Raw genomic sequence first — 14,137 nt, forward strand, 5'->3', positions numbered from 1 at the left:
TTTAATTGTATTTTTTCAGTTTTTATTAAATGTTATCTTTGAGCTTGCTTGAATATTGTTATTTTTTATTTCCCCTGTCATGGCAAACATTTGGATCATCAATACAATACACTGCTATTCATCAAACATTAGAAAATACTTCTGGTGGTATGCAAAATGAGAAGATGAAACACAAACAAAAAATTTTAAAAAGTAATGCGACATTATATATATACTTTATATTAAAATAAATAGCATACTGAAAGGAACTGCTACAAGCCTTAAGTTTATCCTGATAAAGTTGTTTTTTCATCTCCCAAGCTGATTGAAATGTTTCATAATGTATGTGAACTCATCAATATCGTTTTTATTATGTTGTTTTCAAGATGACAATGAAAGCTCAAAACAAAACGACTCCATAAGAAATCCAGCAGGAGACAAAGGTTGATTTCGCTTTTTATTATTCAGAATTGAAGACATGAGCTCATGCAGATCCAACAAGAGGATGTGTGTGAATGGAAAAGCGATGGAGAACAGTCTTGAGTGATTCTAATAAAATGAGGCTTCAGCCATCCACTTGTCCAGATACAAGCTTTTTCCTCTAAACCCCGAATGACTCGGCTCAAAATTCCCCTTCCATCACAAATCTGCAGCTTTTCAGCCACATCACACAGTGTAAATACTGATTTGTTGATGTTATGTTTTGGAAGCTTGTATCATCCAGACACGGGCGGCTGATCATATTAGAATCACTTGGCTACAGAATAGCATGGTAACGATGAAGAAAACACAAACACAACGGTTTATAGTGAGCTCACGCTGACTTTAAAGTGCAATTTCATTTTCAGCTTTGTTGGATTTGCAAAAGCAGTGGTCATAATTCACACAGGGACAATGATGAAGGGGCCAACGAAGGGATACATTATCAACTACAGAATTAGTATCAAATGGAAAACTACTTCATGGTATACATGTACTTCCAGGTCTAACAAGTTGTGACTGCACTATTGCATAGTCTGTAACTCTGATTTATTTTCTCTCTGTTCATAACAAATACTACTTGGGAATTATTGGAAAGAACAGGATTATTATGTGTTCCATTATTATTTCTAATAATGCTCAACTGATTGCCTAAATAATTCAAGGCAAAAGACAAGCATTTGCACTGTTTAACTAGCTTCACATACTGTTTATTGATTTTGTGCTACTATGCAATGCTAAATCAATGCTTTAAGATCCCCATCCATCATTAATGTCAAAAACATCACCAGCACAGGAAATATCTCAAAATGATGTCACTGAATGTGCAAAAAAACAAAAAAACAATGTTACTACATATAAAGGACCTAAAAGTTACATCATAATGTCACACATAGCGCTCAAGCAAGCAGACACACACATACAAACACTCACAACCACAAACATAGACACGCATACACTCTCTGCATGTACAGCAGCATGTCACGCTGTCTTTATAGGAAAATGCCCTCAGTCCAGCTAAGTTAGCTCAACTCAAAAGATCAGATTATACACTATAATCCATGTAAAAAAAAAAAAAAAAAAAAGACACAGTCAATGCTGTTGCATGTGCAACTCAACGGGGACACAAGACAGACGTCTCTACTGAAATATATTCACTCATTAACGTTTACACATTGGACTTTTTATGTGTAATGACTTTTTTGATGTGAATCTGTAAAGTGTGTGAATGAGTGAAACATTTAGGTTTGTGTTCGCTTCACTGGATGATCACATTAATGCCAGTCTTTTGAGATCTCGGAGCAGTTCAGGAAAGGGGCAGGAAGGCAAACTGGAATAGATTGTGATTGAAATCAATAGGTGAACAAGGTTTTCACTGGCAGTTAACGGGTTACAGGTTTACAGACAGTGTGTTACATGGATACAAAAGGAAGACGTAGTTGTTATTGGTCAAGGGACCTTCTTCAATACGATATCCTGCAGGACGAGCTACATCAGTACAACAGGACAGCCTTTCCTATTCACTTCTTTTTCTCTCAGTTTTTACTGTTATACAAAAAAGTCATACAAAAATACCCCAACATTACATTCAATGAAGGAAATTTGTCAATTTCTGAAAAAAGTGCTCTTGCATAACTGATCACGTATGTCGCTTTCCTTCTCACTCTCTCTCTATCGCTATCTCTCTTCAGGTAGTTTGTTTCTAGACAAAGACCACGAGGGAGATTCACAGTATTGGGGGTTAACAGTTGGTGGCCAGACCGGTGGGTGCACGTTTCACTCAAAGAAAAGTGCAAATTAAGTTGGGACAGAGTGTTCAGGGCGTGCAAGAGTTTAGATGCTGCCAGGGGACAGCAGCTGCCAAGAGGGAGCGGTCTCAAAGTTGCTGCGATACTGTCGTATGAGGAGGACAGAGGAGACGAGAGGGGAGGAGAATACGTCACAACAACCAGGAGCGATGGTGGAGAGTTGATGGCAATACTGGCTCAGGGTTAGCCTAATCTAATCTAAAATTGGCAGGAATCCAAGCTGAAACCAGCATCTAAGACATTGCTTTTTCTTGGTTTTTCAACATGTCCCAGCGAGCTTCAAGGGTCCTACTGTTGGAGAGAGATGTTGGAGGTGTTTGGGGGGGGTAGGGGGGTGTTTGGGGTATAGGGTCCAGCAGTGAGGATGTATCTCACGCCTCCATATATTGGGGAGGAGGCTCCTTGGGTGGAATGGCAATGGCTTCCTCGTATGGTGGCAGCAGAACCTGAAATGTAACAGAGAACCAAAAGGAGGCTCAGTTAAAACTCATAGCTCAAATACATCCTCAATACTGTTCTGCTGTTTGTTAGAAAGGGTTCAGTCGTGACAATTGTAAAACATTTAATTTTCCTGAATTGGTGATATCAGTAAATTATTGAAAAGATTTGGCTATCCTTGAGATCTCCATTGAGAACTCCATTGCTGAAAGAAGACTGTGAGATGTGGTTGAAGCTTGGAGCTTACATTACAAAGAATTAGCATCCATGCTTAAATTCTACATATACCTTATTTCACAAGAAGTTGTAGCTGCTAGCTTTAAATTCCAGCTTTGATAATTAAAGTGAATTATGTTTGCTAGAAGAACACAATTATACTCTTATAAAAGAAAAGCTGAATTCATTCGCCAATCCCTCCCAGTAATTTATCCATAGTGAGCAGTATAGGAGCGTTTGGACACTATAAATCATCATTTTGCATTTGAGTAGTTTACATGCTGGACATGGACACATCTTTCTTCATTCTACTGTGAGAATTTCTAAGGGAGCTATGGTGTGTAGAAATTTCAGACAGAAAAACTAGTTCACAGTATAGTCAACAGGAAGTGATTTCAGACACAGCCTTAGTCACTGTTGCATGTTTCTGCCCGATTCCTTCAAGCTCTTTATACTCCATCCCTATAGAAGGCATTACTAGCTGAAAGGACAACGTCCACAAACACATCCCTGTGCTCTACAGGCCGGACTGCTTTCTCTCTACTAGAGGTCTTTCTCTGTAAATGGCGTTATAAAACCAGCCCTGCTGCTAATTCAGTGAGAGAGAGAGAATATTCTCGGAGGGGATGGAATTGTGAAATAGCCAGGGAGGCCCGGCAAACACATCACAGGGAGGATTTGAAATGAAGCGGACAAGCAGACTATTATGTAACATGTCCAGAAGAGGAGAGGGGGACGGACGGAGATATATAGAGAGAGGAGGGAGGGGAGGAGAGAGAGAGAGAGAGCGAGGGAGCGAGAGAGAGACGACCCTTGTGCATTTTAATGGCATTTATATAAAAGCAGGGCAGATAAGCAGCTGGGTACTTGATGTTCAAGGCTGTAAAAAGCCATTTAGACACACTGCCGGCTTTCTAATAGTAAAAATAGATGGAGCACTCGATTCACTCACCACCGTGTGTGGAGAGAGGGAACGCCATGAATAAAACCATATCATCACTATTCAGGCCAATTTGAAAGCTATTCAACCTGTTTAAACCATGTGCCACAGATATTTGTTGCATCTAGATTCTATCTGTGCCCTGATAAGTCTCTAATTAAAATTCACACAGCTTATTCTGTGGCCTTCACTTTGACCCACTTGCTTCAGCTGTTTGCTTCATTTTGTTTTGTTTTTTTACATGCCAAGTTTTTTCTGAATTAATCTGGATAAACAGTTGATTTTCTAGTATACATTTATACACTATAACACTAATTTTCTGTTTCCATTAACTAACTAATAATAACAAATGTTACAACACAACCTTTATGTAATTGATTCTGTCCAAGACATTTTCAACATTTTCAAGATAATTTGCCGTTTTCTTTTACTTAATTTCTTTCATTGTGTAATTTAATGAACGTGGTTAAAACCATATCTTAATGACACATTTTATTTCTAAAACTAAAATTAATTAATTAATTCTTATTCATTATATGTGGAGCCCTGAAACCGGAAAAGGGCAGTAAAAGGTTATCAAATCAGTTTAAACTAATCAATACATAAATAAAGCCGAGTGTAATAAATATATATACAGCTTCACACTTTTCTTTTGACCTCCAATCAACTGGAATAAGGAATTAAAACTTAATTTTAAAAAGTTTTCTATTTGTTTTTGCCTAGCTAATTTTTTCATCTAAAATAATTATTTTCTCAAAGCAACGTACAAAGATTTCTATTTCTTTTTACACTCCATTTTAATAATCTAATATTGTATTGTTCACAACACGCACACAGAAAGGGCCGGTACAGAGACTAACAGGGCTTGTTAATGCTTTATGGATTTTTTTTCGATGGACAAACAGGATATAAAGCACGCACATCCAAAAAAAGAATTTAAAAAAAAAAACTTTCACGGGTGCTGGGTTACAAATCAAACTTAGTCAGTTAGTCAGACAAAAGATCAGCACACTGTGCTTACTGTATAGCTCCCAGCAATTTTAATAAAGCAATGATTTGGTCTACTGGAGATCTTCGATAGGCACTGTCCAAATCACCATTACAAAGCAGGACAGACACAAACACATTCATAATTCAGGTGATTGTGATTTTATGTTCCCACAGATGCCACGGCCGACTGGAATTTGTCCCTGTAGTCCTGATGGCCAGTCCAACCACAGAGCTCCGGGACTTGAGAGGATTCAGAACTGAAGCCTACTTATTAATACAACCGGTTGTTTTTCTCTGCCTTTATCATAGCACTAAGATTGGGGTTGTTTCTTGCTTTGCCTGGCAGATAGCAGTAGCCATGTTGTGATCTGGCCTTGCAACAGTGGCACCAACAGTAATACCACTTGGAAACAAAAGGGGGAAAGTCAAAAAGTTGTCTGTTTCCACTTTAACTGCTAATCCACATGAATTGATCTCGTTTTGTTATCTGCATTCTTTACAAATCAGTTTTATAATAATCTTTTTTTTTTTTTTAAACAGAGTGTTTTGATGACAAATGTATTAAGTTTTTCTTCTCAAATTGTGGCTGTGGAAAACACTTCTTTCCTTTCATATTGGCCCTCCATCATATCTGCAGTGGACAAAACAGACTGGCACATACGATACACAATATGATACCAGAGCCTGCTGGATAAGCTCCTGCCTGTAGAGTCTGTTTCATAAGGTGAGAAACGCCAGCAGTGAACCGGGGCCTCGACAACACAAGGGCAAAGTGACAGACAGATGAAGTGCTACGTATTGAGACGACAGCGGGTGTGAGACAGATTAATGTCTTATGTATCAGTGTGGAGGATTACAGACAGACAGACAAATGGAAACCATGACTATGCTAAAGCCTCTGAGAAGCTTCCTGAGTGAACACTGAGGGATCAACGACGACGGCTGGCCAGCCGGCCAACCCCACCTAAGGATGACCTACAGTGCCTACTGCACTGTGACCAACACCACCAATGTCACATCACTGACTCTCACACAACCGAACACAAAGTGTATGTTGACAACACTGGGATATTTAGACGGCTCAACAGAAGAATCTGGAGCCTGGACATTCTCACTGGACCACGTATATACACTGCAGAGTGTATGCTATTCTACCAGTGTCTATGATATACTACCAAGAAAAAAATATAGGGGGTTCTATGAATTACTATAATTTACTTCTGCAGTACAGTGATACTGTATGTGTAGGATTTAATCATGCATTTAATCACCTTAAATAATTTCTTGCTTATCTTAATAATAAGCAAATCCTGTACAAACATTTTTACCTGTCGGTTTCATTCTCATTTAATTTCTGCTTTGGCAAGAATTAATTAATGATTAAAAAACTACACATAGCATCTTCAGCTGTTCATGTATGTAGAGACTGTGACATGATACCTATTCTAGTGATTTAGTAGCAGGACCACACTAACCTGAACCTCTTGGAAATGGAAAAGTTATTTGACATGTGGAATGACCTGATGACCGCAATATACTGAGGCGTGCGATAAAATACTTTCTGAAAATACCTTTCAAATTAATTTGGGGAAATATAATAATTTTTAATATACAGAATGTAAACAGAGATTCAAACAGATCAGTTATCTTTCTCTTTTTTCTTATTTTGAAAGAGTCAATAAAATTTTAATCACATTACATTGGCTGTGAGGTGCCGGAGGTACTTCTTCCTCATTAGCAATGTGGCATCTATGAATGCAGAAAACATTCACTCCCACACTGAATAGAAAATCATTCCCATCTTCTTGCGTTAAATGTCTTTAAGTTCTCAAGTAGGTTGAGGTTAATGAGGTTTTTGAGAATTTTAAAAATTAAATGTTTATTTTTTATTCTAAATTTCTGCTCTAATCACAATTCCAGCTCTATAAAAATGATGATTTTACAAGTAATACCCAGAAACCTTACCTTGTACATTAAGAGGTATCAACTCATTGAACTGCAATAACATACAAAAGTGAATAGTCTATATTTTAGTAGAGTTAGGTAAAACCTCAGCAGTTGAGCCTAGCATTTGATACACCGTATTAAAGTTAAAGTGTTACTTAAGTGATGACAATGACTTTTCAAAACCTTTAACTCTAATGAATCAAAGCTTGTAAGCCAAAACAGCAAAAAAAAAAAAAAAAAAATCAATGCTGTGCAAATGCAATTATATTATGATCCCAGGATATGGGGGTGGGGGGGTGGGGGGTGTCAGGATGTCCTTGAGGTGAGGAGCTGGGAGGCGGATGTGCGGACTCACCGTGGTGTCGTTGGTGGTCACATAAACCAGGACCTCTGTGGTGCCCCTGCCGCTCACATATCTGTAGCAGTTCCACACACAGCCAATCAGGTAGGCCTGTCCCCATGAAAACAAAGAACACACAATGACCTTTACCAACATTTCGTACACGTCTCCACTTTTCATTATTACTGATGCTGCTTGCTATGATCTCATCCATTCATCAAGGTTAGGGATGATGACAGCAGAGATGCATCATATCAACACTTCATAAAGACTGTGATATAACGGGTATCATCGTGAGCATCAAGACAGGTAAGGGCAAATGGCAATTCAATTCAGCTGTAAAAACATAAGACAATTTAATGGGTGGACATTTCCAACATTTTACCAAAAGCAACTTAACAGGCATCTCTTGCTTCAGTAAGGCTATGCCTGCACTGAGGTTTAGGTTTGGCTGACTTGGCAGAAGAACAGGAGGTTCATTGTGCGTATGTGTGAGTAGCCTGCTGAGTCGGTACCTCTGCCAGCAGTAAGAGCAACCAACCAACCAGGACGCCAGACAGACTGCTAGCCAATCACTTTACCATCTGCTGAGTTGACCTCCTCACTGTGATACCAACTCTAAACTGAGGTCAACTTAACCACTATGCAGCACAGTATTGCACAATTATACCTTTAAAACACAACACGTAATGATGATAATGCAGCTAAGTGCAGCAGATCCAGTTCAACTTGTTATTTTGATCAAATAAAACAATTGTTTATTGTTCACTCTCCCGTAAGTTTTATTTTGTTTAACTGACTCAACAGTCTGCAATCTACAGGATACAAACATTACATTTTTAGATTTTTTTTGTCCCTGAAACATTTTGTTTGCGAGGTACAACAGCATTTTGTATCAGAGAGGCAACGTTCTAGCTGTGCTACGATGTCCAAGTTTGTCCATCTTGCCCATTTACATTCTAGTGTGTCATACTGTCTCTCTTTTTATTCATCCAAGCTTCTATCTATTTACACTTTTGTATCTGCCCCTCCCCTCCCCTCCTATCTACCCTCTTTTCTCGCTTCAGCTCTACTTCTCTCTGTCTGTCTATATCTGTCATTTATGCCAAATGCAGTCGACTGGAGGATGTTGGCTTCTGCAGGAACTTCAGCAGGTGCTGCCTCTGTTCTGAGATCTGGGTGCATCCTTGAGTTTTCAGATCTGGCCTCTTCCCAGCAGACTGACTAACTATCATCACTATAGGCAACAGTAGCAAATGTATTGTATATGCAGCTCTTCAATAAAAAAAAGGGGCTCTATTGATTTTGCTTGGCAAGGACTTAGCAAGGACACATCTCTATTTGATCTTTAATTCTGAATTTTGGAGCAATAAGCAGTTCAACTACCGCACATACTCTACACTCCCCCTCTGAGTTGTGACATTTATAACTCTTCTCTCTGCGAGTCCAACAGTGTGTCTTCCAGTGGCTGCTTCCTATCATAAAACCCCAGCTCTGGCTTTGGATATCTGCCGAGAACATTTCCAATCTGAGCTTAAAGGAGAAACAACTTGATCTGATTGTACACATGACTGCAACTTCATATTCCATCTCGTTCCAGAGCCCCAGAGCATAGCTGCGCCTGGAGAATCATCCATGCATTAAGGAGGAATTAGCTTGACAGGAGTTGGTTTCCTGTTGTCCCTGACCCGCTGCTCTCTAACTGCGTGATAATCTCATGAAGAACATTGATAATGGAAACGTTCACAGTGACAGATTCATTGTACATGCCAGATACTGCTATGAGATGTGTGCAGTGTTAAACTTAATTGCTTTGATCAGATTGCAATATGATGAGCATATCTATAAACAAGAACAGATCAAAACCCAGTATATGGCTGTATCGCATCGAAGGCTATTTGCAGTCTGCCTAGTGTCAGCCGGTTTCAGCCCTTTATCTGTGTGCTTCTGTCTTACTCTCTGTGTTCACATAAACAGTATCTTAATACAGCTGAACTCCCAATAAAACTGTTCCCATTTATATGTTTTTGTTTCTGTTGTCAGACAATGGAACAAGTATAAAAAAGTGACTGAAACACAGCCCATTAAGACCACATGTTAACAAGCAGTCATTTCCAAGCTACTGCTCAGCACTGATAAAATCCTGATTTTATGACAGTGACGTCATCTGACGAAATCCGAACACATAAGTTAAAGTCAAAGACTGTGCTGTGATTTCAACTACATTTACTTTATAATGATCAGAGAGAAAGTTAGAAGCTGAATGAGGGGCATGGAGAGGTTTGTCTGAAGAAGAAAAGTGTCACCTCATGTTCGCAGGAAGGACTGAGAGAAAGTAGCTAAGGTTTGTCCAAATAGACACTAGATTTGTTGATAGGTGATCAGGTGATCATTTTGAAAAGAAAAAAAAAAAAAGTTGTGAGCGTAAATCTTTTTCTATGCATTCTATTCCTATAGTTTTAGATATCATTCAGATGGATGTTTGCCAAAGCCAAAAAAGGCCGAAGCTAGTGCAGATTAGGAGAATCTGCAGGCTTACCTTGAATGAAAGGATGCAGCCAATGAAGAGAAGGACTGCAAAAACTAGGCACATGTTGTTGGTGGACATGATGTCCTCTTTGTAAGGGAATGTCCCCGGCTGAAGGAAAACAGGTAGAGAGAAGAAGATAAATTAAGGAAGAAGATAAATTAAAATAAATAAATGTCAGGACCAAAACAAAAATCAGTGAAAGAGGCATGTTAAACAGAGAATAATGAAGTGGCCTTTTTCAAATCAGACAAAACCTTTAAGTAATAGACAAGCAAACAGTCCAAAATGGAGTCTGAATCTGAATAACTTCATGCCTGGGTAGCCTTTTTCCATCTTTAGCAGTGCTCAATGGATGCAGAACTAACTCCTGAATCTGCTTTATGGAAGTCATATAGATAGCTGTTTTAGTTGTGAAGAGTGAAATGGTCCTCACCAGCTGCTGGAGGTAGTCCTGCACTGTGTTGGGATAAACCACCACGCTAATGGCTACCAGTGTGTTAAGGGCAAAGTCGAAGATTTGGTAGCAGAAGAATGGAATGATCCAAGCAGCATGTTGCTTTACAGGAGAGATTGACAAAAGATTAGCAGCATAAGGAGTTTGTTTATTAAGTTCATGAATCTGTTACTGAACATGTCAGACCATCAATATACATATATTATTTTTTTTACAAACATTTATCATTCCTATTGTTTGTTTACCTTGTAAGCACCGTATGTTGCCATGCCACATATAAGAATCATGAGTAGGGATATTGCAGTTGCTATGCAGATATCTGCAGAGAGAAAACACAGACAAACGGAATTACGTGAGAACAGATAATCTAGTTTACCAGTGAAAAAACAGCAAAAAACACGTAACAACATTGGAACCTTGAATCCACTGATGTAATCCAAAAGTCTTTATGGGAACATGGATTTATAAACAAAGCACCTTCAGTAACCTCACTATTTTTAGCAGCCAATCTGCCTCGGAAAAAACATGATCAGCACGTGGATAATTGTTATGCAAGAGGTGCTAAATTTGACAAAATTTCACACCCTTCTCACATTCACGTTGCAGCTGTGAAAGTGACTGATGAGACACTATAAACCAAGACAGGACATTATTAGACACATGCCCAGTCCGGTGAAAACAATCCCAGATCACTATGCAGTATTGGCAGTTACTGAACATGGTTATCAGACTCAGTGGTTGCTGAGAAAACATGGGAATCAATGCACCTCTGGCAATTCTTAGTGGCATTTTTTTTTGCATGAAAACGTAACACCGTCCACGACTTTACAAAATACAAAACACGAAAAAGTGAATGCAACCACTGTATGTCATCATGACGGTCAGCTTTCCCTTACACTCAGCAACAGTAATTATTCCCACTGTTTCACAATCTTTGACTGATGCGGCACAATGCCATCTGAGGGGGAGTCAGTCAAGATGGCCGTTTTAATCCGACGGAGAATTGGAGCAGTCGTTTTTAATCAGAGTAGCCAGTGACAGGGTCTGTGGCATTCCAGAGGCAACGGTGATGATGATAGCTGCTGGAGGGGAAGCACTGAAAATACACATGCACTCTGATTTGTTAATTATGGTGCCAAGCCTACTCAGCCATGTCTGTGCTGAGAGCAGCATTCTGGGTAAAGAAGTGCTGGACAGAAAGGAGAGGTGATTTTAGAGATGAATAAAAAAATATGGGCTTTATGGACATGCTGCTGATTTTAATGAGCTCTCTCTGGCAGAGCTTGGAAATACATCCAAAGAATATTGTTAGTGAGCCTTCAAACTTTATACTGATATTGTCTAGGACTCCAGTTGATGCGGTATCTTGATACAGCTTCAGTGTTCATAGTCATTTAAAATTTAAAATGTTTTAACTCAGACTTTTTCAAGTGGAATTAAATAAATATGTGTAAAGTGTAAAATGACTAGTTGTCTTTAATAAACATTGACACTGATGCTAAAACATTGTAGTATTTGCGTCTTCATTTAAAGTAGATATATCAGCAGCATCTGTGCTGGAAACAAACGAATGCACTAAAGGAAATACCAATGTCACAGTTTTGGGATTTTTTTTTACGGACAAAACATAATGTAGATGTTTCAGCCATTCCACCACTAACTGTAGACTCAATTATTTATGTTAAACTTTGGTTCAATATTTAAATGATCCATCCATTGAATTATTCTAGTACATGTTTTTGAAATAGTGCATTATCCAGGAGTATTGAGAGAGTAGGCAAAATAAGAATTTTTGTAAATGGATTATTGAGAATAAGAAATTATTGTTTAAAAAGAAATAAAAAAGCAGTGACATACCATCTAGATGAAATCTTAAACTAGAAAACAAAGCAAGCCTTCAAAGCAAATCTGCAGTGATACATCTTTAATGGGTGGGATGAATAGTAGAAAACAACTGAAACAAATAATTATTTTCATTCTTGATTAATCTGTGGATTATTTTCTCAATTACTCAATTAGTTGTCTTGTCTGTAACTTCTTAGAAAATTACAAAAAATACCCATCACAGTTTTGCAGAGGCAATGTCGTCAAGTGTGTTTTTCTGTCTGATCAACAGTCCAAAGCCCAAAGATAATCCGTTTACAGCGATATAAACAGAGACATCCTCACATAATCTACCATACCACTAGGCAATTTATACCAAGTCAGACATGTAACAATGAGGGGATTAGCTGCACTCACTTGCATCATCCATGACATCAATGTCGGTTCCCAGCTCAGAGCTGGTAAGGTGGTAGCGGTACTGAATTGGGTCATTGAGAGCCGACAACAAGATGAGTAGAACCACTGCATTGATGAGCTGTGGGGAAATGAAATTTATTCAATTAATATTATATTTCACAGTTGAGTTACCAATTTTTACATTCTTGAGTTAACCGTCAGATACTTAGTTAGTTTATTATCCTTTCGGGAATTGCTTTTATGATGTTTGGGCCTTTTTGTAGTGTAGCGTAAAAGTAATTCAAATTAAAAAGTAACTACAGGGGACGAAAAGACTAATACCTTTCTGAATTTAGTTACTCTTTAAGATATGATACAGGCCAACTGCTGACATAGATCTGCAAGACAAAACTGTAATGAAGCATCATTATATGGTGATCAAACAATTACTTACATGCCTCTGTCAATTTTTGGCTTAATAGTTTAGCCTGTAACATGAAAATGAATAGTTCTTAGAGCCTGTGGTGGCATTCAATTGATTTGCTTTATTGAACAAAATCAAAATCTAACTTAAAATCGTATAAAATGGAAAGAAATTGATCTAATGTTGGTGTATGAAACACTGGTGTTGATACAGTGTCATAGGATGGGTCATTGCAGCATTCATCCAACCTGCATCTCTAGAAACAAAATGACTTTATGAGTCTTATTTATCGCAGTTTTAAACTGACGTCAAAACATCGTATTTGTAAAGGCATTTGTTGCTTTTTCTGCCCTTTGCTCCATTTGACGACAAACAGTTGTAGTAGTGAGGTAAAAAAGAGAGGGGGGCTAACGCTTACTAAAGGTCAGGGATTTACCAGGCTTACTGAACTATGTTTAAAACTTTAGGTTATCCCGTGGGTAAAAACAGAAGCAAACCCTATATTTAACCGGTACAAATGTAGGACAGATCAAATGGGATGGGCCGGTAAGGTGATCATTCCAGCACAACAAAAAGTGCAGCTTAAAGGGAAAGTAAATACATGGCCACAAATTGTGAGTATGTTTTATATTTTTTATACGTTACGATTTGATTCAAATATAAGAGCAGAGCCACGAAAGAAGTCTTCACTGGCAATGTTGGTGACCAGTTAGCAGGCACTGTAGTTTAAATGTATTACTTTGGTCTATAACCGAGGACATCTTCAAAATGGCAAGTCAAAAATGAGAGCGGAAAAACAAATGGGAAACAGCAGCTAGCTAACTTAGCTTTTTTGCTATAAAACTCAATGGTACTTGATATTTTTAATATATTTCATCGCACATTCCACATTTTAGCCATATTCGAAGACATTTAGGCCTGACACCGAATGATAAATGTTCAAAAAATCTGACTTACCATATACCATATTCCCAGAATAATGGTGCCCGTCCGTACATGGCAGCAAAGGCAGCAGCTCGTCGAGTACCACCGGTCCCACGGCGAAATCATCTTTTTTATCCTGCTCTGAATTTCAAGCTATTTCATGAATGCTTCTGAAAATGAATTATTCAAGTCTGCAAGGTCCGAAAAAGACAGGATAGTTGGCGTCCTTGGTGCTAGGATCGCCACATCCAGCGTGTGTTTGAGTCGATGTTCGCCTGTTTCAGCAAGTGCACTCCTGGCAAACAGAGAGCCGTTAATCTGGCTCATCCGGAGTCACGTGACCACTGTAGGATTTTGACCAAGCTCCGAGGCCTGGATGGTGATGGATGTCAAATGTTTCACAATCACACAAAAACATTTCGGGTTTTGACATGATGATCTCTGTCT

General features: G+C 38.6%; 1 protein-coding gene across 1 annotated transcript; it reads right to left on the reverse strand.

The window, feature by feature from the left end:
• Positions 1-423: 423 nt before the first annotated feature.
• Positions 424-13,997, reverse strand: laptm4b (lysosomal protein transmembrane 4 beta). Its single transcript, XM_056400075.1, has 7 exons — positions 13,724-13,997; positions 12,364-12,481; positions 10,368-10,441; positions 10,102-10,224; positions 9,678-9,776; positions 7,154-7,249; positions 424-2,713 (listed from the first exon to the last, which is right to left on the reverse strand). The coding sequence occupies exons 1-7, from the start codon at positions 13,814-13,816 to the stop codon at positions 2,639-2,641; spliced, it is 678 nt and encodes a 225-aa protein (XP_056256050.1). The 5' UTR covers positions 13,817-13,997; the 3' UTR covers positions 424-2,638.
• Between the last annotated feature and the right edge of the window lie 140 nt (positions 13,998-14,137).

The sequence above is a fragment of the Seriola aureovittata genome, chromosome 16, assembly GCF_021018895.1.
Source record: "Seriola aureovittata isolate HTS-2021-v1 ecotype China chromosome 16, ASM2101889v1, whole genome shotgun sequence".
Taxonomy (NCBI): domain Eukaryota; kingdom Metazoa; phylum Chordata; class Actinopteri; order Carangiformes; family Carangidae; genus Seriola; species Seriola aureovittata.